The sequence below is a fragment of the Taudactylus pleione genome, unplaced genomic scaffold (assembly GCF_031769625.1).
Source record: "Taudactylus pleione unplaced genomic scaffold, aTauple2 ptg000139l, whole genome shotgun sequence".
Classification (NCBI taxonomy): Eukaryota; Metazoa; Chordata; class Amphibia; order Anura; family Myobatrachidae; genus Taudactylus; species Taudactylus pleione.
In genome coordinates this window covers 5,769,804-5,793,275 of record NW_028284541.1, presented here as the reverse complement: position 1 = coordinate 5,793,275, position 23,472 = coordinate 5,769,804, and the positions used below count along the sequence as shown (strand labels likewise).

General features: G+C 42.2%; 1 protein-coding gene across 2 annotated transcripts in view; it reads right to left on the bottom strand.

Annotated features, from left to right (window-relative positions):
* Positions 1 to 14,412: 14,412 nt before the first annotated feature.
* SLC38A6 (solute carrier family 38 member 6) overlaps positions 14,413 to 23,472 on the bottom strand; it is a 66,146-nt gene continuing 57,086 nt past the window's right edge. For both annotated transcript variants that reach the window (XM_088473734.1, XM_088473735.1), the window contains exons 11-16: positions 22,845 to 22,924; positions 22,137 to 22,237; positions 20,277 to 20,401; positions 20,025 to 20,169; positions 18,670 to 18,764; positions 14,413 to 14,793 (exon numbers count right to left, since the gene is read on the bottom strand). In XM_088473734.1, coding sequence (XP_088329860.1) covers positions 14,710 to 14,793; positions 18,670 to 18,764; positions 20,025 to 20,169; positions 20,277 to 20,401; positions 22,137 to 22,237; positions 22,845 to 22,924 — 630 coding nt within the window. In that variant the 3' untranslated portion in view covers positions 14,413 to 14,709. The remainder of the gene's footprint in view (positions 14,794 to 18,669; positions 18,765 to 20,024; positions 20,170 to 20,276; positions 20,402 to 22,136; positions 22,238 to 22,844; positions 22,925 to 23,472) is intronic.

The following is a 23,472-nucleotide window of genomic DNA, read 5'->3' as shown; positions in this document are numbered from 1 at the left end:
ATACCGGTTTTATCCTTTAAGGAAAGTTTCTAAAGTTAATAAATAGCCATCTGGCTTTTTTTTTTTTAAAAAGAGAGTTGTTTTTATTGAAGCATGCTGGAACGCTCCTGAATGTATATTCCTCCCTTTTTCCCTCTTGCCGGGCAGAGGTTCGATTCACCTAAACAGACTGCAACATGGTTTGCAGCACACAAAACACACAGAAAAATTCCTCCTGTCCATATTCCCGGTTACCGCACTCCCTGACTGCAGGAGGAAGAGCAAGTTTCCTTCATTCTCCTTTGCACTGCCTCTGCTAATGCTGTGTGGTGTCTGGGAAGGTATGGGAATGCAAGCAGGAATAGACTGGAGGATGAGATGGAATAATGGGACTTGGGATGACATTCCCATATCTCTTCTTGGGTTGAATAGCTTTGTTACAGGGTAATGCAGACACCGATACCCATTTGGAAAAACATCTGGGGAAACTTTCAAAGGAGACACAGAAGGCTGTACAACAAGGCCATATAATATATAGTTTTTACTTTTCTACTGGTACAAATCATTTGTATAAAAAAAAATTTTGTACAGAGTTTAGAATTTATGGAGCAAATTGTGGTCGATCAAAGTTAGAGTGAGGGTTTAAGGTTTGGAGTTCAGTTTTGGTTTATGTTAGGTTCATGGCAAAGCAAGTGTTTTTTTTCTTTTTACCAGCTATGAACTAGGCTGGTATCATTAGTTACAGTTGGCAGCACAAGCACAAGTATGAGGAGATAGTGGCTGAAGTCCCCATTACATATTAGACACAGGGGTGCAAAATTATATAGAGGTCAAATAGTGCTGTAACGTGCACTAGACTGAGCAAATCAAATATTTAATGAATTCTAAAGGTGCATAGAACCAGGCTAGTAAGAGGCCCAAAAGTGTTATTTTTTTAATTATTATTTTTATTCTTATTATTACAATGGTCAGATACATTTTTATTAATCTAGTCTAGACTTTTCACAACTTTTGAAAGAAATATACACCTTTTTTTTTTTTTTACTAACTTTAACGTATCTTTCCATTATCAATAGTAGAGCATCTGGGGGCTTCAATGCTGGGAAAATTTCAAAAGATGTGAAGCTCCCATCTCAGAAATCTGCAGTCAACAGCCCCCAATTACTGTAGATAGTGTATTGCAAAGTCAAAATATGGTGGGGGTTCCAATATCCAGTTAGGCATCTTAGTGCTTTTATTTAATGTTGTAACTACCATAGGTGCAGCTGCAATGGGGCCACAGCTGAGGGGGGGGGGGGGCATCTTCTCTGTTAAAGGTCCATGTGTTATACATTGATTTTTCACCATTGGGTTGTACATAAAGGACCTTACCAACAGATGCTATAAGGCCCACAAATATCTAGTTATGCCCCTGCCTTTGAAGACTATATTTAGGGACAGTTTTAGATGTTAGTACTTACTGCAAACATGATTAGTAAACGCTAATTGTATTATTTTCATGGAGCAATTTCAGAACCCAAATAAAACCTCTCAAAGGTGGTTGGGACATTAGATCTTTATTTATTACTGAAATCCACATCTTCAAATGTAGCTGCTTCATTTAGATACCCTCTGCTGCTTTGCCTTCACAAAAACACCCACCTCCCCCCATCCTCCCACTGGCAGCGAGCATTTACACCTACTGAAAAAAGCCTTTTAAAAAAATTCTTTGGCTTCTCCCTCTAGTATAAAAGCAGCGGTTCCCAACTTTGCCATTACAGTCCAGGTTTTAAGGAGTCCAGATGGTTAAATCAAAATAACTGAGGTACTAATTAAGGCACCTGTGCTCAAGCACGGGATGTAGTCAGGAAGCCGACGGTCTAAATTCCCACTGCCGGCTTCCTGACTGTCAAATCCCGTGAAGGTACATTTAATGACAGGCGTCGCAATCCCTGTAATTAGACCTATGCGGGGAGCCCGACGTTCAGCATACCGAACGAAGGTAAGCCAGGTGTGGACAGACGCGCGGGGGGGAGGGTTAGGGTTTAGGGCTCCCAGGGGGACTTAGGGCTAGGCACGGCCCCGGGAGGGTTAGTTTTAGGCTAAAGGAAGGGGGGGTTAGGCACCCCCGGGGTGAGGTTAGGGTTAGGCTGTGGGGAAGGGGGGGGGTTAGGGTTAGGCACTCCTAAGGGAGGGTTAGGGTTGGGGGGGGGGAAATAGGGTTAGTTATACTTACCTAATTAGCAATCAGGATCTTCACCTCTGCCGGGCTTCCGCTGTCGGGATTTGAACCGCCGGCCATGTGCCCGGCGGTAATACTACACCCTCAAGCACGGATATCCTTAAAACGTGGACTGTAATGGCGGAGTTTGGGATCCTCTGGTATAAAGTCTTGTTCAGTGTCCGTGGAGTAACATGAATTGTGCAACCTCTATTTGTTCTTCACAAAATTCATTATTCATTAAAGTGACTTAGAATCTGTAGATAGAAAAGAATAATATTTGTATTGGATTAAAAATGAGGCCATGATATACTCAGTAATAATTCTTGATGAGAAGATGTTGTCATTAATTCTCTTGGAAACTTATATTGCTTCATATTTCCAGAATGTACAAACCACACAATTTTTTTTTGTCTGCATAAAAGTCCCAAAACAAAGCTTTGTCTGGAATATATTATTTCATGGTATGGATGCAGGGAGAGGGGGTGATCTGAATGTGGAGTGGATCTGTAGATTGGATAGCCAAGAACTTGTCAAGGCTACGTAAATCGCCAAAACATAGAAATGTTTTATATATTACCACAGGCTCATCATGTGTCTATTGCACAGGAAAGTATGAGTGGTGATTCACAGGTGAGATTGCTCTCGACAGAAAGACATATGTAAGGACATACAAATAAGACAATTATAACTGTTACATGTATAAATACATTATTTCTACAGTAACAGCATATTAAAGTAATGGAATGTGTGTTGTCCCTGGTGGGTATGAGTGGGAGGGGAAAAAATATTTAAAGGTGTGGCTAAGCAGCCAATGATGGTGGACACGTTTTGTGGCAGGTCTGCTCCAGCTCATAGTAGGGAGAAGTCAAGTAATGTAAAGACAGGAGAAGTGAAAAAAGTACGAAGCTACCCATAACAACCAATCAGCTTCAAGGTAACATTTGTCAAGTACATTCTATAAAATGGCAGGTAAAACACATCCACTGGTCCACTTCTACATTCTTTATCCTGCTTGGTACGGGATGCTTTTATGATGCCGGCGGTCACTATGCCGACCGCCGGCATCTCCACTACAGAATCCCGGCGAGGGTTAGTTAACCTACGCCGGGAGACCGGCGCCCGGTATCCAGATCGAAGGGATGTCGGGCGCCGAGTGCGGACAGACGATTTAGGTTTAGGGTTTTGGGGGGGGGGGACTTAGGGTCAGGCACCCCCCCGGAGGTTAGGTTTAGGCTAGGGGGAGGGAGGGTTAGGGTTAGGCACCCCCGGGGGAGGTTATGGTTAGCCACCCCACCGGGGGACTTAGGTTTAGATGGCGGGGAAAGGGGGGGTTAGGTTTAGGCACTTAGAGGGGGGGGTTAGGTTTAGGCACAGGGGGGAGGTTAGGGTTAGGCACCCCTAAGGGTGGGTTAGGGGGTAGATTAGGTTAGATCATACTTACCTTATAGACGATCTGGATTTCCATACACGTCGGGCTGGCGCTGCAGGGCTTTGAATCGCCGGCCATGCAGCCACCGGTGAAACGTATGTATTCCGCTTGGTACATCCCCCCCCCCCTAAATGTCTGATCATTTGTATTCTCTGAGCTAAATTGGTAGCTAAAGTAATACCCCAGGAGTCCTGGGCTCTCAATATCTCCACCAAGGTGTTTATTTTGTGTACAGTCAGTCAAAGAGAGGCTGCATATCATCGGGCCTACTAGGAGAGGAAGGGTACCAGGCAGCCAAGTGGTACCTAACATTGATTGAGGAGGGAGCCTGCACAGTAACTAGAAGAAGATCTACTGTAGGAGTTAGCCCTTTTACACAAGGCCTCCTGTGGTCCTGCTGATCACACAGTTGCAGCACAGTAAATGCAGAGCAACCACTGGCCCATTAGCGCACTCAAGTCCTCCCTGGTCAACAAAAAACACAACTACCAAGTTCCCACAATGGGAGCTTTACTGAGAGGAAGAAGATAGAGATTGCTACTGAAGAGTCTCCCTTTTTAGGCCCGTCATTTTTTTTTTCTATAGCAGGCAATTTCAGGAACTTGGTAGACAACTATAGGAGCTGGGTAAGGCCACCTAAGTAAGCCTCTTGGCCCTATAGCAATGGTACTACCTCCCTCCCTCCCTCCCATAAATTAAATAGAGGAAATATTACACAGATAGTCCATGTCCAGAATTAATATTGCAGCCCGATATATCTAGCAGTGATCATACAATCGTTACAACATGATGGTAATCTCTTAAGGAGTAAAAACAATTTGTCTCCTTCAAGTAGGAACAGAACATTGTTTATGCTGTAGCTAAAAATAAAGAGGGATTCTGAGATAGTGAGAATAAGAGATAATGTAAGGAAAGAATTATACAAATACTGCAAAGTGCATCATACGTCAACAATGTTTAAGCAGAACCAGGTGGAGAGAGTACTCTAAAGTCTCATGTAACGTAAACTAGGTCTTGAAGTAGTAACAAAGTAAAAACAATCAAAACTAAAATACTAATAACACATGACCAATAAAAAAAATAAAACAAACATAAAAACAAACCATTTTGAGAAGACTTATGTTCTAAATTACAGTATAAAAATTTTTAATGAATAGGTTTTTAGAAATGCGCCATTATAGTGTATCCAGTTGCATATACAGTGTAGGCAGCCAATATTCATGAGGCTGCAGCTGATAAACTTTTTGGAGGTAAATTTTTTTGAGGTAAAGTTCCTACAATGGAAACATGGAGGCATTGCTCATGGCAGCCAATCAAATTTAAGCTAGCACGTTTTTTCAACTGTGATGCATAAGTGAAATCCGTAACGTATTTAGTTGCTATAGGCAACACATCCTCCTCTACTTTTTTTAGTAGTTTTAGTAAATTTTCCCAGGGGCAGTTTAAGAGAGGTGAGTGTCCGTGTGTAGATGGGCCCCCTCCTCTTTGGCAGCACTGTAGACTCTGGCTTGGTGGCAGAATCTACTGCAGAGAAGCTTGCGCCTTATTCCTTGGGACATCTCTACTGAGCATGTGCAAAGTACTGGGAAAATTGCTGCCGGCAGACGCAGGACTTCCGAGACTGTGGAGAGGTAAGTATAACACATATATATATATATATATATATATATAGATAGATAGAGGTGCAGGGTGTGCTGTGTTTACCCCGCTGGACCAAAGGGCCCGTCCGTGTGTACCGGACACCCTGCACCCATTATAGAAACGCCATTGAATCCACCCCTGGTCTGTGAATTTTAGTTTGGCCTACAAAATGGCTGCATCCACAGGACGTTGTCATCTCTTGCACTTTAATTCCGTTGAATAACATGGCATATTTATCTTTTTTTGTGCATCAACTTGTTTAGGTAAAAGGCCAAGAAACTAGACAGCGTGAATGGAAAATGTGAGATACACTGAACGAATCATGTCAAATGTTAACATTTAAGTTTTTTTTTTCCTCCTGGAAATATTTCTTCTCCAGCCACTGTCCCAACCACAAGGTCACTTATCTCTCTGCAGCACAATTAGTCATCTGCAGGCAAATAAACAAAGTTAAGACTTAACTTTGTTGTGGTTTATTTATAGAGCATCTGCGGCTCCCCACTGTATGAGAGCAATGTCCGGTGGTAGTGTAAGGGCAATCTATGGGAGGTACGGGGTTTATTTGAAGTCCTGAACATAAACCATATAGCATCAAAACATGCGGGCAAGTGTTTCTGTAAAGATCTCCCCATTTTTTCCCCAAAGTTGCAAAACCAAGAACATGTAGATCTAGCATGCTACTTCCATGGACAAAGCTAAATGCGATATCATCTAGAGGCACAGCGTACCTCATGTCTCAGTGATGTCACTAGTGAGTTGATAAAGTGCAGTGCACCCCACTAGCCAAATGCAAAGGCCGTAAGGCAGCGTAGGTGCCGCCCACAGAGCTCTGCGCGATGTCACCGCTCGCACACCATTAGTTACGGCCCTGGAAGTACCCATTATTATCGTACATGTAGGGTTCAGTATGATATGTCGACATTAGAATGTCAACATGGCCATAAGGTCAACATTCATGTTGACCGTGATGAAATGCCGACATATTGTCCCTGGTGGCTCAATGGTGAATTACCTGCTCCCAACATCTGCATTGGCGTTTTCTGGGTCCTAGCAGTCATGTGACTTCCAGGTCAGACCTCTGATCGCCCCAGCATTCGGGTATTTCTCCCTACCCTTTGTCTTACCCTAATGTTGGCATTCTGACAATGTAGACATTTCACCTGTCGACATCATAACTGTCAACCTTTTTACTACCTTCCATATATGTACAGTGCATGGCCACAGCATCCAAAAAATCGGGTACCTTCAACACCTTGAGAAGTCACAGCATGCATTCCACATATCTCCAATTGTTATGCCTAGTCCAGAGGTTCCCAAATGCGGTCCTCAAGGCTCCGCAACAGTTCATGTTTTAGAGATATCCATGGTTGAGCACAGGTGACTTAATTAGTACCTCAGTCAATTTGATTTAACCACCTGTGCTCAACCATGGCTATCTGTAAAACCTGAATTGTTGGGAGCCTTGAGGACCACATTTGAGAACCTCTGGCCTAGTCTACACTATGACAAGTGACTGTCATAATGGCGACAGTTTCAGAGTACAGATCTGCAATGTAGTACTAATGGTGGTAAGGGTTCTGCTTATTTATTTTTTCAGACACATAGCAGAAGCTTGAATCTTTTAGGCTGAGCTAGTGTTTGGGTAGCATGGTTGGCACAGTGGTTAGCAATACTGCATCACAGCCCTGAGGTTGAGTTCTATTGTTGACCAAGGCAGTATCTGTGTATAGTTTGAATGTTGTCTCCATGGTTGTGTGGGTTTACGCCAATTTACTCCTACACTGTAAACACCAAAGTGTAGGTTATCTGACTTCTGGCAAAAAATTAACCTTAGTGTGTATGTGTTTCCATGGGGCAGATGTACTAAGTTCTGGAAAGTGATAAACTACCAACCAATCAGCTCCTGTCATTTTTTCAAACACAGCCTGTGACATGACAGTTAGGAGGTGACTTCTGGTAGTTTACCACTTTCTAGAGCTTAGTACATCTCCACCAGGCAATATAGATTGTAAGATCCACTGGGGAGGGGACTGATGTGAATTACTGTCATATTCTCTTTAAAGAGCTGTGTATTATGTGTGTGCTATATAATTGAATAAATAAATAAATATTATTTAGCCTGTCGATTTTCTCGGTACCAGTGACATCACTGAGGATCTGCCTGACTGGTTCCTAGTGAATTGATTGAACTATTATGAGAACACAGTCTATCAGTCAGAAAATTGACACCTCCACTAGGTGATACACCCACACCAGAACAGTGGTTAGCATTGCTGCCTCACAACCACTGGGGGCATGTTTAATTCCCTCCAAAGTACTATATGTGTGGAGTTTGTATGTCATCCCTGTTTTTTTGTGGGTTAACTCCCGTTTCCTCCCACAAAGGTCCTGATTCAGAATTGAGGATTGAGTAAGATAGAGCAAGTAACTGTACCTGGACAAACCATGTACAATGCAAGGGGTGCAGATCCATAAAAACAATTTGCATGCAGGGAAATACTGGCTGCTTTTGCATGTAGCCCACAAATGCTGGTCACTGAAATTTAGATTTCAGCTTGAATAAAATCTAAATCTTTCTGCATGTCTTACATCTGCCCCACCTGCAGCATAGTTTTACCAAGGTGCTCAGTTACTTGCCCTTTCTAAAGCTACCTACAAACTATACAATTATTGGGGCGATTTGTGAATAATTGGGTGATGGTCCTGATTTATTGTATAGTGTGTATGAACAATCGTTTCAGTGTTTCACCGACAAAATGGTTAGAAAACATCCACAAACGCATTCCTTCCATTAGCTGATCTGTCGGTCAAGAACGAAAATCTCCGATATTGAGCAGAGTGTGTTTGTGTGTTTTCAATAACATGCCCATAGTCACTGTGTCATCATCCTTGTGGGTGAATATATGCAGTGTCAGTGTGGTGAAAAATCGGTAGCGTCTATGGAAGAATAGGGTAATGTGTAGCACAGATATTGGGGCATTCAATTTTCCAATGAAACGTCCCATTCCTCGTCCCAATTAAAAATATCTGACAGTGTGTGACTAGCTTTACTCTATTTCCAATGCAGAATCAGGCCCAAAGTCCAAAATACAAACTGAATTGACTTTAAATACAAATGATCCTAGAACAGTGATAAGCATTTAATGGGCTGCATTGTGTGGCTCTCTAACCTTCAACAAGGGCTGCACATTGCTCCTAATCTCAATAGTACGTAAGTTATTTTAATGTATTTAACCAAGGAAAGAGACCTAATCGTAATAATATAATCAACAGGCCTTTGAAACGTCTTTTACAATCTATAACAACCAAGTATCACAACAAAGCAGGAAGGAGCTGGGAAGTGAAGGCTTACAGGCCATGAACCACTTGTTGCCCATCATCGCCTTAGCATGTTGCATGTGGTTGGTAATTCAGAGGGTGATTTATCACACCACCCAAAGAGGAGGAGTGGAGATGTTGGTCAAAAGGTCAATATGCAAATGGTCAACACGGAAAAGGCGACATGGTTTTTCATGATTTTTTGGGGTTAAGTTTAGGCACTTGGCGGAGAGCTAGGGTTCGGCTGCTGAACGGGACGGTTAGGGTTAAAATAACAAGAAAAAAGTGTCGACATTTTATATGTCGAGCATTTGCATGACAACTATTTGACCCTGTCGACTATTAACCTGTCGACCTTTTGACCGAAGTACATGTCAACCATTCCCTTTCTACCGTCTGGTGTCTGTCTAGTTACGGTTATCAATCCACACCTGACGCCACTATAACACGCCCATAAGGCGGTACCATCTCCTCGCATCTGTATAGCCCCCTTCCAGTCTCCGTGCGGCTCTAACTGTTCTGCGACTGTGTGCGCACTGTGTGAAGCCTGCGCCGTTCCACTCTTTAGGGATTTAGTCGCGGTCGTGGTCTCCAAAAAACGCCAGCAACGTGAGCATGGCAATCACATCCAGCTCACATTCAGCCTTTTATACTCTTTCAAAGCATTTGTTACCATAACTCTCACCTAAACTAGAGATTTGCTCAGGTTATTATGTGATTAGTGCTGGGATGTCATCTTTTTATGCTTATATTTATTGCAGGACTTGGGGGGAGGGGTATAAATAAAGGAATGGATGGTAACAATGATATATTGATAATAAGGGGGGGTGGGACTACTGTAGGTTGATATAATGTATGAGGAGAGTGGTGATTGGGCATGTGTTATATATAATGCCGGACTTAGTCATGTGATGCAGATCTACTCAAAGAATCAATTTAGTTGTACAGTGTGGCTAAGTGGGTTTAAATGTATAATAAATGAAATATGATGATGAATAGTATGATATACTGGATACAATTACTACAGATTGATCAGTAAGTAGATAATAAATGGTAAATGATAGTATATAAAATTGGGGGAAGGGGAGTATGATATTGAAAATTAGCTGAGTGAATGAGAGAATGATCTATTGACGTGTGAGTGTTATGGATTATTAGTCCTCCTGGTCAGAAATTTAGTAGGTCTCCTTGCAGTTTGGAGTTAATTGTATTCAAGTCTAAAGCTTACATGTGTCCCAAAAATTTTGGGACTTGGTTCCGAACCCCTTGGACACCCCCCCCCCCCCCAAATGACTAATTAGGCAAAAAGATTTTTTTCTATTTAGCTTAAATCGGCCAATAACGATATGTCATTTTTGGGGTGAAAAAGTAACAAAAAGTGTTGGGAAATGGGTAAGTAGTGGGATTGGTATTTGGGGGGAGGGGGGGGGGTGTCTATGGATGGGACGGGTGTTATTATAGGATTGCAGGTGCATGTAGCAGGAGTACTTTCACAAGTTTTCAAAAATGCATTTTTGACACAGACATACTAGCACCCACTTTAATGTACCCCCAATTTAACATTTATTTAATATATATTGCTAGCATTTTTTCACTCTTAGAGAAACATGCATATAACAGCTATTTGACACAATTTGAGAAAACCATTTGATTATGGCCCCTGAAAGTCTTCTATAATGTTACCCTATCTTAGTAACCTTTTTTTTAGGGCACAGGCAAATTTCCCCATTTTCTGCTGTACTTTTCACAGCTAACACCAAGGTATTTTTTAGGGCGAATGCCGCATCACGTCTTTTACAATACGATTGCGCAAATAACGTCAGACACGAAAAGTGACACATTCGGATGAACAGTGCACAAAGTGTTTGCGTCAAATTGTATACAGCCCTATGACGTTAAAACTTTATGGCTGATTGTTGTGATGTGGTTTTGTGTTTGTTAATGCTTATTAATCATGTGTTCCAGCACTGCATTTTATTATTTATGTCACATTTTAGGCATTTACATGGGATGCTTTTTCATATTTCGACCAATTTTCCATTTTGATGGTTATACATTTGAAATATCTTCTGGTTGTGTTGTATTTACAAGCTTTGCAGTCCCTTCTGAGGATTCACGGTATTATTGTAATAAGTGGTAATGTAGTACAGGTGTTATACTGTAACCGACAGATAGTTAGCCTCTCGTCTTTCTGGGTGTTAATGAGGTTTATCAGGTAAAGTGTCATCAGTCATATACATACAGATCCAATCTCCAGCAGATGTTTTTAGTAAATGACACATACTTTCTAGAAATGGAATTTTATTTACAATATTACATACACAAAAATACAACATTATACTTTCTTTAGCAGCAAATATTTTTTTTCTTTTGTTCATCTATTATTAGTATATATATATATATTTTTTATTTTTTTTTAGAAAAGTCCTTGAATAAACGGATATAGATGTATGTGTGTCTGTCTATCATATATATATATATGGAGGTATGTATAAAGTAAAGAACATAATTTTCAGAATTAAGCTGTATATAAAAGTGTATGGACTCTGTAAAGTCGGTTCATATCAGTACAACTGAATTCTGCACAAACAGTGTGGCCAAACCTCCAACCGGTATGTCGACAGACAAACATAAAAAGTCATTATAACCACTTCCTCATTGCAGACACTAAGAATTTAAGTGATTTTAAATATACTTTAAAACAACTAAATGTTTGTTAGAGGCATAGTTGGATTTGCAAAATAAAACCAATCAAGCGTTTAAAATTAGGCTTAAAAATGAAGATAAACAAAAACGAAAAAAACAAACAAAAAAACAAACAAATATATCACTTAGGTATTAAGTTACCTAGTGGTGAGATTGAATAGAAAAAAATGTCAGACTACCTTATTGAATTCCAGAAGCTTTACACATGGTGAATGATTTGTGCTTTGTGCAAGGATTGGAGACAAACACAATAATGAAAAACACATAGACAGTTTACTTTGACCAGAGTACTCACAACATGTGATGTTCACATAGCACCAAGAAGAATTCTCTCTCTCAAGGTCAAATGGACAGTTCTCAGCTGGCCTTGGTATGGCGGTATATGTAATCCAAAGTAAGTCATCAGAGATTTGCCTTACTTAAAAGGGATAGGTGATTGGTTGCTATTAGTTACATCACATGTGGGGTATTTTTGCACCACATAATTAGGGGTCTATTTACTAAGTAGTGTTAGGAGGCAGAGTGAAAAGTGATAAGGTGCCAGCCAATCAGCTCCCAACTGTCATTTTTCAAACAACCTGTGAGATGGCAGTTTGGAGCTGATTGGCTGGCACCTTATCACTTTTTACTCTTAGTAAATAGACCCCTTAGGAGACAGAGTGAAAAGTGATAAGAAAGTGATAAGGTGCCAGGCAATCAGCTCCCAACTGTCATCTCACAGGCTGTTTGAAAAGTGACAGTTGGGAGCTGATTGGCTGGCACCTTATCACTTTTCACTCTGCCTCCTAACACTGCTTAGTAACTAGACCCCTTTAAACTGGGTACACACTGACAGATATATCTGTCCAATCTGTCTGGTGGAAAGGAAAATCTGGTCTCCTTTCAGGGTTTTGGAGCAAATTTTCTATTGGTATTTGCTCCGATACATTACCAGATTTTCCTTCCCACAAGACAGATTGGACAGATATATATCTGTCAGTGTGTACCCAGCTTTAATAAAGTTTTGTATACAAAGCTTGTGATTTGTAGACCAGTTGCAAATAGGAGATTTGCAGATGCAGCTATCACCCTGTATGCAGTCACACTGCCTAAATGGTTATTGTAATGTAAATACAGCAACAGTTATCCCAAGAGATCTCAAAATGAAATTAGTCTAAAAAAAATAAGAGTTATTTTGAATGGATTTCTCAGACTATCCAGCTCTACTCTAAGTGTGAGCTAAATTCAGATGTCTCAGTATAAACTGATAATATTTGTGATGACTATTGCGCTCACATTACGATTTGAATGTAGCACTGTCTATCTTAGCCAAAACTTAGGGGTCAATCCAATTAGGTGCGGGTTTGTTTCATGAAACTCGCAGTCTTTGCACAAATGCGTGCACCCAAGAATTTTCCAATCCAAGTCCTATTAGGCATTCAAGTACTGGAGCTTTTTAAATGGTGTTAAATGGCTGATTAAAATGAAATAAAAAATGCATAAAGTAAAAAAAAAATGTAAAAAGGAAAAAAAACTTTTTTGTTAACTTTCATACGAAAAAACGAAAATGCAAAAAAGTAGGAAAACTTGTGCTTTCGGGGTATTCTGAGGTAACATTTATTTAAAGAAAAAAAAAATACTCTTAATTAAATTTGGATTACATAAAGCAACGAAAAAAGTAGATTTTTGGGGCAATTTGAGGCCAATATCTTAACCCCCCCCCCCAAAAAAAATAAAAATCACATGTAATTAGTAAACTAATTAAACCAATTAGAAACTTCCAATTAGCTAATTAGTCATTAGGGGATTCTGCACAGTGTCCCCACATTTTAACCTTAAAATAAAGATTTTCCCTTCCATCTCTCACCCCCAAGGAGGTGCGAAAGGAAAAATGTGAGTTTATTCTGACTGGTTCAATGAGTGTTACTAATTGGATTGCAAAATGATTTCACAATGCAAATTTCAGAAAACGGCAACTTGCACCTAATTGGATGGACCCCTTCGTGTTGTCTTTGCAGGCGGGAAAAACAAATACAGTTTTATTTTACTGGCACACCAGGGCTGAAGCCAGGGTATAAAGGACTCTTAACTTTGGCCCATTCCTTGATCTACTATAATCACAACAGGTCTAAAAATAATACGTCTCTCTGTATAGTATAGATTTGCTGTAGGCAGGTATGCGAGTAAGTGCATGCAAGTAAAATGTCCCATCAAACTCATTTTAACTTGAATACACAGATAAAATCAGAGAGGTAGAATACTTTGAGCACCAATCAAGTGAATTTGAACCCACAGAATAATCTCTACTGGGTGTGCGATATGTTCATGGTTTTAAAACATTTTAAACAAAAAGAGAGGGCTATTAAAGAACCTGTTATCATTCAGCAATCATGTGACAAGTGTGTCATTTCATTTGTAAACTGAGTGGTTTTTTTTTTTTGGTACTACAAATCCCAGAATGCATTGCTAGACTCTAGCTACAGAGCCTCCTGCAGACCATCAAACGGTCTAGAAGTCATAGATATATCTGTAATAAAGCAGATAAAGATTGGCTTTGAGAGTAGCTGGCTACACACCTGGCCAACGGGTCAGCTGACCTATCTAATGACAGGTAAGTGCATACACACTTACCAATCATCCACCAGATGGCTCTGCTGGCCTCAGACACACATTTGAATATGCCCGCCCACTTGTGATGTCATATTCAATGGCTGCTGCTGCTGCCGACATATCGCTCGGTTGGCCGTACAGACAGCTAGATGAAACAACATATCTCTTCAACAGCTGTGCTGCAGGGCCGACCAGATATGTCTGTGAACAACGCCGTTTACAGACATATCGGGTGTACACACCCGCCGATGCACCATCAATTTATCGTCCCTTGCTCGAACGCATGATATATCGTTAAGGTGTGTACCCAGCTTAAGACAATTACCAAAACAATGATGAAGGGGTACTTTCCTCTACCACCCCGTGTTCCTTTTATTTTAACTAATTAGTCAATTTAAATTAAGACATAAAAACAAACAAACAATAAAACAACTGGAAAAAACAATAACTGTGATTTAGTATATTAAAAAGGCATTTTTGCAGTTATTCCCCTATCCGGAGCTAAAAGAACTAAAATATTAATAATTAAAGCATCTACTTTTGATGATGAAAAAAAAGGCTCACCCATTTTATTACTGACATAAAGGGGCGAGCAGTCACTGTAAATTTTGGTCATGTAATAAAAATAAATTGCACTCGACTTTTTTCCCTTCAAAAAACATTGTTACTCGTCTCCCCCCATTTTAACCAGTGACCAGTTTTGTTTTTCCAGAGGACCCAAAGGGCGAAAGAGTAGTGTGTTCTTAACACAAACTATTTCTCAACCAATTTCCCCTGAAACTGGATATCCTTGGCTGTAAATCGTTGCACATTCTGTTCAAATGTAAACTCCAGCGTGTTTCTCTCATTCATTGTAAGCCCAGTTCACGGTAATTAGTGTTAAACTGCAGGCACCAATACAAATACCGAGAACAAGCAGCATACAGGCCTGGGAACACAAGAGAAAACAAACAGAAATTAGTACTTGTGGAAGGAATCAATTTTCACTGTGTGAGAACAGCCAATCATTCAGGAATCAGGTCAAATCATTTCCCCATTGTTGGTTTGGAAAAAACAGGTTGATGGTGGCAATTAAGAGGGATTGTGTACTAAACGCTATGGGTTATCAAAGTAGAACAAGTTTATGCAGGTTGTTGGGAGAACATTTCGGTAGATGAACTACACTGGGTCATGAAACGGGTCATATGAGCAATGCTTCAGCTACTTTACAACAGATTAATAGAAAGGTATAATTGCTCTACTCACTTCATCTGCCAGCCAGACGAACAGCAATAATTTGCATGATCACAGAACACATCCCCTATTATTAGGAATGACTGGGCACCTTGGAACGAATCAGTGTGATCGGGCACATCAATAATCACACATTTTAAAATAGAAAAACAATTTGCAAGTTCAAACTGGCACAAAATAATGGATATTCTATAGCCGTGGTTCACAAATCCAGTCCTCAAGTATGACTAACAGGTCATGTTTTGTGGATTTCTTTATTCATGAACAGGTGAGTTACTCAATTCTGCTGAGCCAGTAATTATCCCACCTTGAAGTTGATAACCATTGCTCTATAGCAGTGGTTCTCAAACACTGTCCTCAGGACCCCACACAGGTCACGTTTTACAGGTTACCTAGTAGGAGCACAGGTGTATTCATTACTCACTGGCACATTTTAAAAGATCCACCGGTGAAGCTAATTATTTCACTTGTGATTCTGTGAGGAGAACCGGGGGGCCGAATTTGAGAACCTGTGCTCTATCGTATACAAATGTATCCGCATACATCTATCCTCCATGCGCTACAAGTCACGCCACACATACCGGTGAGTTCCGTGTGCCTCGGTAGAGCAGAGCTCCTTTTGTGTGACTTTTCACCTTCAAAAGCGTCTTATTCACACAGTGATGCAAATAACTAGCACAAGCAGCTTCTGCTGATTAAAATGATATGCAGCATGTCTATGTTCTCTGTGCGTTTGCGGGTGTAGCATTTCACATGCAGATACGTTACAGTGTCAGCGGCTGTAACACTGTGACGTAGCGTTTTGCATGCAGATACACCCACAGACACACAGAACATAGGCATGCTGCATATCATTTTAATCAGCAGAAGCTGCTTGTGCTATCTTTTCACATCACTGTATGAATAAGACGCATTTGAAGGCAAAAAGTCGCACAAAAGACACTCAGCACTACCGAGTCACACAACGGCATGGTGCGATTAGAAGGGCTGTTTAACGCGCAAGTTGGCTAGATGTATGAGGATACATCTGTATGCTACACTGTATGGCGCGAGTTGTGCACTGAGAACCCATGGGATTGAATGGTGTGAATGCAGCACAGGGCAGGCATACCGTGGCGCATGCAGACTTGGCAAATCGCATGGAGCAATGCGTGCGGACGTTTGCAGCGCGAGCAGCAAGGATGCAAGAGGACAGATCTGTATGTAGACTCACTATGGTTGTGGATATAAAATAAAAAGTAGGAAAAGTATTAACTCCCAACCTCCTCACAAACATGGTAGAAGCTGGGGTTGGGGCTGTTTACACCGAGACAGTATGACTGTTATTACAGAATAAATTAGGGGAAAACAAATCAGGGAGGTACAGATGTGTCCACAGACCCCTATCCTCAGATTGCTCCAGATAGCTCCATTTATCGCGCCACAAACTTTGCTACTTAGCTGCGCCAAAACACTGATCCTAAGTACCTAGTACACTATTTGTGATCTAAGAAGCAAAACTGTGGAAAAAGTAGCAAAGTTGGCGAAAACGGGCCGTCGCCATACATCATTATGCTTAATCTGCGACTTTATACCTCCTTAGCCATCTGCGACAAAAAACCTAGTACACCATTTGTGATCTAAGAAGCAAAACTGTGGAAAAAGTAGCAAAGTTGGCGAAAACGGACCGTTGCCATACATCATTATGCTTAATCTGCGACTTTATACCTCTTTAGTCATCTGCAACAAAAAACCTAGTACACCATTTGTGATCTAAGAAGCAAAACTGTGGAAAAAGTAGCAAAGTTGGCGAAAAAGGACCGTCGCCATACATCATTATGCTTAATCTGCGACTTTATACCTCTTTAGTCATCTGCAACAAAAAACCTAGTACAGTATTTGTGAACTAAGACACAAGACTGAGAAAAGAAACTGACAGGAATAAGTAGCAAAGTTGTGGAAAAAGTAGCAAAGTTGAGGAAATATTCAGCATGGGAATCATATGGCTGAAAAGGGATAGGTCTATGAGAACATAACATAAGTTCGGTCACCATCCACTGTAGGCTCCAGAGACAATCCGGAACTGAATTTAATACGGTTTCTAAGTTGAAGAGGAGAACTGGCTTCAAAATATTATAAGATATAATAAAGATCATCATGATTCTAAATTTGCTTCAATGACATAAACAAAAGAGCTGAAACAAGAATAATATATAAATAATAGTGACAATACTGGGACTAAGGCCCTCATTCAGACCCACTCGCGAGCGGCTGTCCGCTCGCAAGTGGGTCGATGGTCTGCACTGCGCATGCGCACGATGGAGGGAGCTCCGTCGTGCGCATGCGCGAGACGCGACGAGCGAAGGACTTTCCTTCGCTCGGAGTGTCTCATCAAAGGGGGCGTGCTGTCGATGTTGACTGACAGCACGCCCCCTTTGGTGGGCGTGCTGGGGGCGTGCCTGCCAGACGGAGGCGTTCCCAAGGGAACGCCTACCGTCTGAAGCCGGCCCCACTGACATCACTAGTGATGTCAGTGGGAGTGATTTTGGCTCTGATAGAGAGAGCGGGGCCCCAGGTGGCAGCGGTGCAGATATGCACCTGCAGCCAGGGAGAAACAAACTGATGCAGCCGGCACTTTTCAGTGTGACCGCTCCTGATTGGCTGCTGGTCCGCAAGCTGTACTTGCTCGCAGACCAGCATCCAATCAGGAGTGGTCGCTCCTGATTGGCTGCCGATCCGCAAGCTGTGATTGGCTTGAGGCCGGCACCGTATATCTGAAAAGTGCCGGCGGCAGCGCTGTTTGCTTCTCCATGGCTGCCGATGCATACTGCATATCTGCCCTCCCAGTCCAGCCAAGTTGCCCTTGTTGCAGTGTCCGGTGTCACGGTGGAGTACTGGGAGAGCCCCCTGAGCAGCCGGCCCGATACTTTGAGCAGACTCCGGAGCAGCAGCGGCTGCAGGAGCAGAGACTTGTGCTCAGGTCCCGGACCAAGAGGGAATTCCAGCTCAAGCTCAACGACCTCTATAGGATGGGCCTGATGGTGAAGAGGGGGCCACACTGGAAGGGTAACACTGAGGGGAAGGAGGGGACCACACTCATACTGAGGGGAAGAGGTACGGGTCACACTGAGAGGAAGAGGAGGGGCATCACCAGGGCCGGCTCCAGGCACCCTCAGAGCGTGCAGCTGCACAAGGGCGCCGGGGTCCGGGTGTAAAAGATCCCCGCTCACCCCCCATCCACTGCCGTAATTATTAATCTCAGTGGGTGGGCGCAGTGAAGGAAGGGGCGGAGGGAGAGCGCGGGACGGCGGTGGGTGCCGAGACACATAGTGCCGGCACTGGGCATCACAGTTAGGGGGGGGTGGAAGGTAGAGGGAAAGGACTGGGGGGGGGGTGCCTGCCCTGCTTGTTTTGGCAGTACTGGGCCCCACAATTTCTGGTGACAGCCCTGGGTGTAGCCTACACTGGTAACGCCAGTAGCACCAATGCAATAGATACAGACACTCCAGGGGGCGCTGCAAAAATATTCAGTGTAGGAATAGAACCATAAACAAGTTACAGCTCTCAGAGGAAGCAGTCAAACAGCACATACCCCGAGTTTCTGGCGGGATACCAAGTCTTCATAGCTAACCTTCAGGTAAAACAGCCCGGGAAACACAAACAGCAGACACGTTGAAGTGGTGGCTCCTAAACAGACAAGGAAAACAGAATTTGAAAAGTGCTTTTTCCCTACTGACTTACACAAAGTGGACCTGTCAGAACACATCTTAATGTGACTGCCCTCAAAGCCAAAATTAAATTAGGTTTTAAAAGAAAACCTCTAAGTTATCTAACTGGTGACTTCCACATCTCCATACCAAATACCACCACCAGACAACGCCGCTCTACATTATTACATCTCTGACCTCATCTACCTTCACACTCCCGCCCGCCCACTTAGCTCCACAAATACACGCCGCCTCTCCTGCCAAAGGATTACTTCCTCCCGCCTCCAAGAATTTTCCCATGCTGCTCCCTACAACTGGAACTCTCTCCCTCTCCACCTCTCTACTAAACTTCAAACCGGCTCTCAAAATTCACTTCTTCATCAAAGCCATCCAGCTCTCATCCTAACCCACTGCTCCTTGCTCCCTTCCTCTCGGTCTATCCAGTCTGTATCACCCCTGCCTGCCTGCTAATTCCCTTTAGATTGTAAGCTCTCACGAGCAGGGCCCTCTTCCCTCATGTGCGTCTCCTTCCCTTACTTACACTATCTTATACTCCATACAATGTCACCTAACCTTTGGTTATTGCTGCCCTGCTGCTTATTTCAGTGTTATGATCGCTATTGCAACAATGTATATAAACCATGTCCTTGTCCTGCATTGTTTTGTCCTGTTAAGTCACCGTTTTCTTGTTTTGCTCAATTGTAAGGCGCTGTGGAACCCTCGTGGTGCCACAATAAATAAAGGATAATAATAATATTCACCTGGCAGCAACACTGCCTGCTGCTCGTCTGATCTGGCAACCAGTGGGATTTAAGAGAGGAGCTGGACACCTGTAGAGTACACTAGTACTTTCTGAGCAAATGCTACAGAATAATTATTATTATTGTGAAGCTTTTTTTTAATCGTCAGAAAAAAACCCCCCCAAATACTGTTATCTAGATAAGGCCACATAAGAAGTTTATCTTTGTAACCACAATTATTATAATACTGCTCTGTGTCACCAAACCTGGCAATTATAGAATGTACGCCAATAGCTGGTTACCGTGACAGGATAGCGATCTTTCCTTAGAAGAGGAAATATAATAAAAATTGGTCTAATAATGGTATTTAAAAATATTTGCACCCGAATACAAAAGTCTGTCGGATACGGCAAAGTCTGTAAAGTGAGCTTTATATTTTGGAGGACAAAGTAAGAAAATTGCAGCTTTGTCTGCAAACAATGCTTATGGCAAATGCTTACCAACCACACCAAACACATTCCTTATATCTGGCACATATATGGCAAGGAGAACGATGATTATATTGAGGGTCAATGTCACCAATATATGATGGAGGTATGAGAACGGATAGCTGGAGAAGAACAACATCATGAAAGCCTTTCTTGCCTAAAATAATGGGAGGGGAAAACAGGGTGAGAAAAATAACCACTATTCTGTATACTCTTCCCCCCCATTGCCCAATGTAAGAAAAGTAAGAACCTCCCATTACTTACAGGAAAATGGATAAGTGGAACAGTCAGAAGTACAGCAAGTAGAATAGCCAGTCTGACCGTCATGATGAGATTATCGTTAGGCAGGAATCTGCTGTAACCCTGCAGCAGCTCAGACTGCACCTTATCTAGAATAACAGAGGATCATTATGGTAACGCTGTATAACAAACATACGAATACTTCAACCTTCACAGACGACCCAGATAACCAGTGACATCGCTGAGGCACAATGGAGACGTACAGAGGTGTCCTCACCAGTCTTTGCTGCAGTCGCGCCAAACAGCCCCACTTGTTGCGCAAGACTGTGCTAGCAACGGACGGATTATTTTTTTTTTGCCGAAAATGTGCGTAGGACGCACCAGGAGACTGTGCCGATTACTTTTATATGTGACACTTGTATATCTGTGCACCACCGAGTCTTTCAATCAGCATAAGAGGTGCTACCATGCAACGGCCACAGCTGTTCCACACCAAGTGCCATTTCCATTCTCAGGTGCACACAGACACACATATCACATTAATCAGCACAGGCTCCTGGGGTGTCCTAGACACATCGCATTGCAACTTAGAATCATTATCTCCAAACAAAGACACCCGGCGCTAGCAGAGTTGCACAGGACCTGGCGACTCACTCAGGCTTGGCATATCGCGCTACATGGCGCACGGAGGCTAAATGAGCAAGGACACCTCTGTACCATTAGTGGCCATGATAACTGGGATGTAGCATGAAAAGGTCAACATTCAGAATGTCAACAGTCTGAATGTCGATATGAACAAAATCGACATTCCCAAAATGTCGACATTCCCAAATCTCAATATGTTCATAATATCAAAATTAGCATGTCGGCATCAAAATGTCAACTTACTGTTTCTTTGTTTTTTGTATATTTCAGCCTAACCCCAAAAATACTGGTGTTAACATGTTAAATGTTGACATTATTTGCATGTCATATATAATAACTATGTTGACATTTGTGAAAGTCAACATTTGGCTTGCCGACCTTAGAGCCTGATTCAGAGCCGGACGCTTTTTAAGAGCGCTCGCTCTGAATCAGGGCGTTTTTTTCTTGTTTTTTTGCGGCCTCCTGGCCGCTCGCTAAGCTGTGGGTGACCACTCACAGCTTTTGCAGGTGGCCAGGTGATGGTCGCAACCATTGGGGCTTGTGACGAGACCCTTGTGGTAGGGTCTCGATCATCGCAAGCCCCAGAGAGCAGGAAGCTCTCCATTGACATCACGTGTGATGTCAGTGGTGCCTCCCACAAACGGCAGGCGTTCCTTTGGGAACGCCTCCGTTTGTGTAGCCACTCCCCCCTCCCCGCCTACAAAACGGGGCGAGTTGTCCATCAATATCGCCAGCCGCCCCTTTTGTAGCGAGAGAAGTTCTCTCTCGCTCCGTGGGTTGCACGTGGCGCGTGCGCAGTACCCCCCCATCGACCCGCGTGCGAGCGCGTCTGAATCAGGCTCTTAGGTCCATATTGACAATCTGCACCTATGGACACTCTGGCCGGGTACCATGATAATGCAGCCTTAGTGATGTCCCAGGTTACTAGTGAATATTAAGGCTGTAGTCTCATAACTATGGGATCAGGATGCAGAACGGCTGCCTCCACAATGTATACACAAAAGGTGCACTTTAAAATAAAAAAATATTCAGAAATGAGTTTTTGTTGGGCAGTTTTAGTATTTACAGAAAAGAAAGAAAAAATAACTCAAAATTAACAACACAGATATTTGTTTAATTTAAATGCTATAAAGTAATTCCATAAAAAAAAACAAAAAACAATATAACGATTTCGGAGCAGTTTATTGAAAACCTGGAACTACAAAGATGGTGAGGAGATTAATTTCAGTAAATATATACCATAAAAACTGAGATATCCAAACAATGCAGAAATAAAATAGATGAGGAAACTCAGGGATATCCCGAGGTTTGCAATATTCTGCATCCGGCTCTTTGATGGGCTGCAAATCAAACAGGCACAACATGAGAAATAGTAATATCAATGACAGAATAGGTCAAGGGCAAAAATATGGGCCCTGGGACATAACATGGGCAAATAACCAGAGTATATACAAGCCAACCTCACACCCTGCACAGTGTTAATCTTCTTATAGGAGTTGGCAAGGCTTCAGTATAAGGAGTCTGCTGGTTGCTGGATTGTCCAGCTACAGGCCGGGGCTAAAGTACAATGTGATATAATCTGGAAGATACCATTGGAATATACCAACAGGGGTGTGAGCAATTAAAAAAAAAAAAAATACAGGACGAATCAGGTATTAAATTAAATAACTGCCCCAAACGGACTTATTTCAGGAACAGACTAAACAGGTCAGCAATACAGAATGTACATTTTGCCGCAAAAGGGCGGCTTGTTTCAAATCTATAAATATACATTTCACATTGATTAAATTAAATGTGTACTTTTCCATTTCGATAACCACTTACCTAAATTAACATAACAAGAACACTGACGAAATGTCACTGAGCGATCTAAAGATTAATGTAATGAAAGCAAAAGGTTCAGCTGTTTCAATGTATGTTTTCCAGCCTTGCGTGTGACTGACTTACCTTTTAAGCTCACAGTAGATTGGTAAAACGGATGTGTGGCAAAGAAATGAGAAGGCCATAGTGGGCAATGCAAACGCACTCTAAAGAAAAGAGAGTAAGGAAGGTAAATATGAAAAAGTCACACTGGAAACTAAACATGGCTGCAATACACAGGACTCAGAGATAAGATATGGGGTACCCGTCGCCTGGGATGGTGCACCCTTCCAGCGTATTGCTACATGCCATGTTGGTTTAGCCGACAACATGGTCGCAAGATTTAACTAAAAATGTACCACCCCTTATAGCTGAAAAAGCCGTTTGGTATTTAAGGCACTTCTATGTTAGCATGAAGTGAGCTTTCAAACATTCTTTTGAAATCATTGTTAATATTGGGAACGGGGGACTGGGGTTGATATGAATCACAATGATTAGAAATGCAAGCGAACCTCTAGTTCATTGTCAAATGCATTTGGAACTCGAGTGAGGTAACTTTATCAAGAACTGTGCAGCTTCCTACGTAGGAATTATAATATTCAAGGTGATTGTTGGTGAGAAAGAAAGAATTGCTGTTTCTTTTTCCCACATAGGAAACCCACAAACATATGGTGCTCGAGCTACTGTTGAACTCCCAGCATACCCTGCACAATAT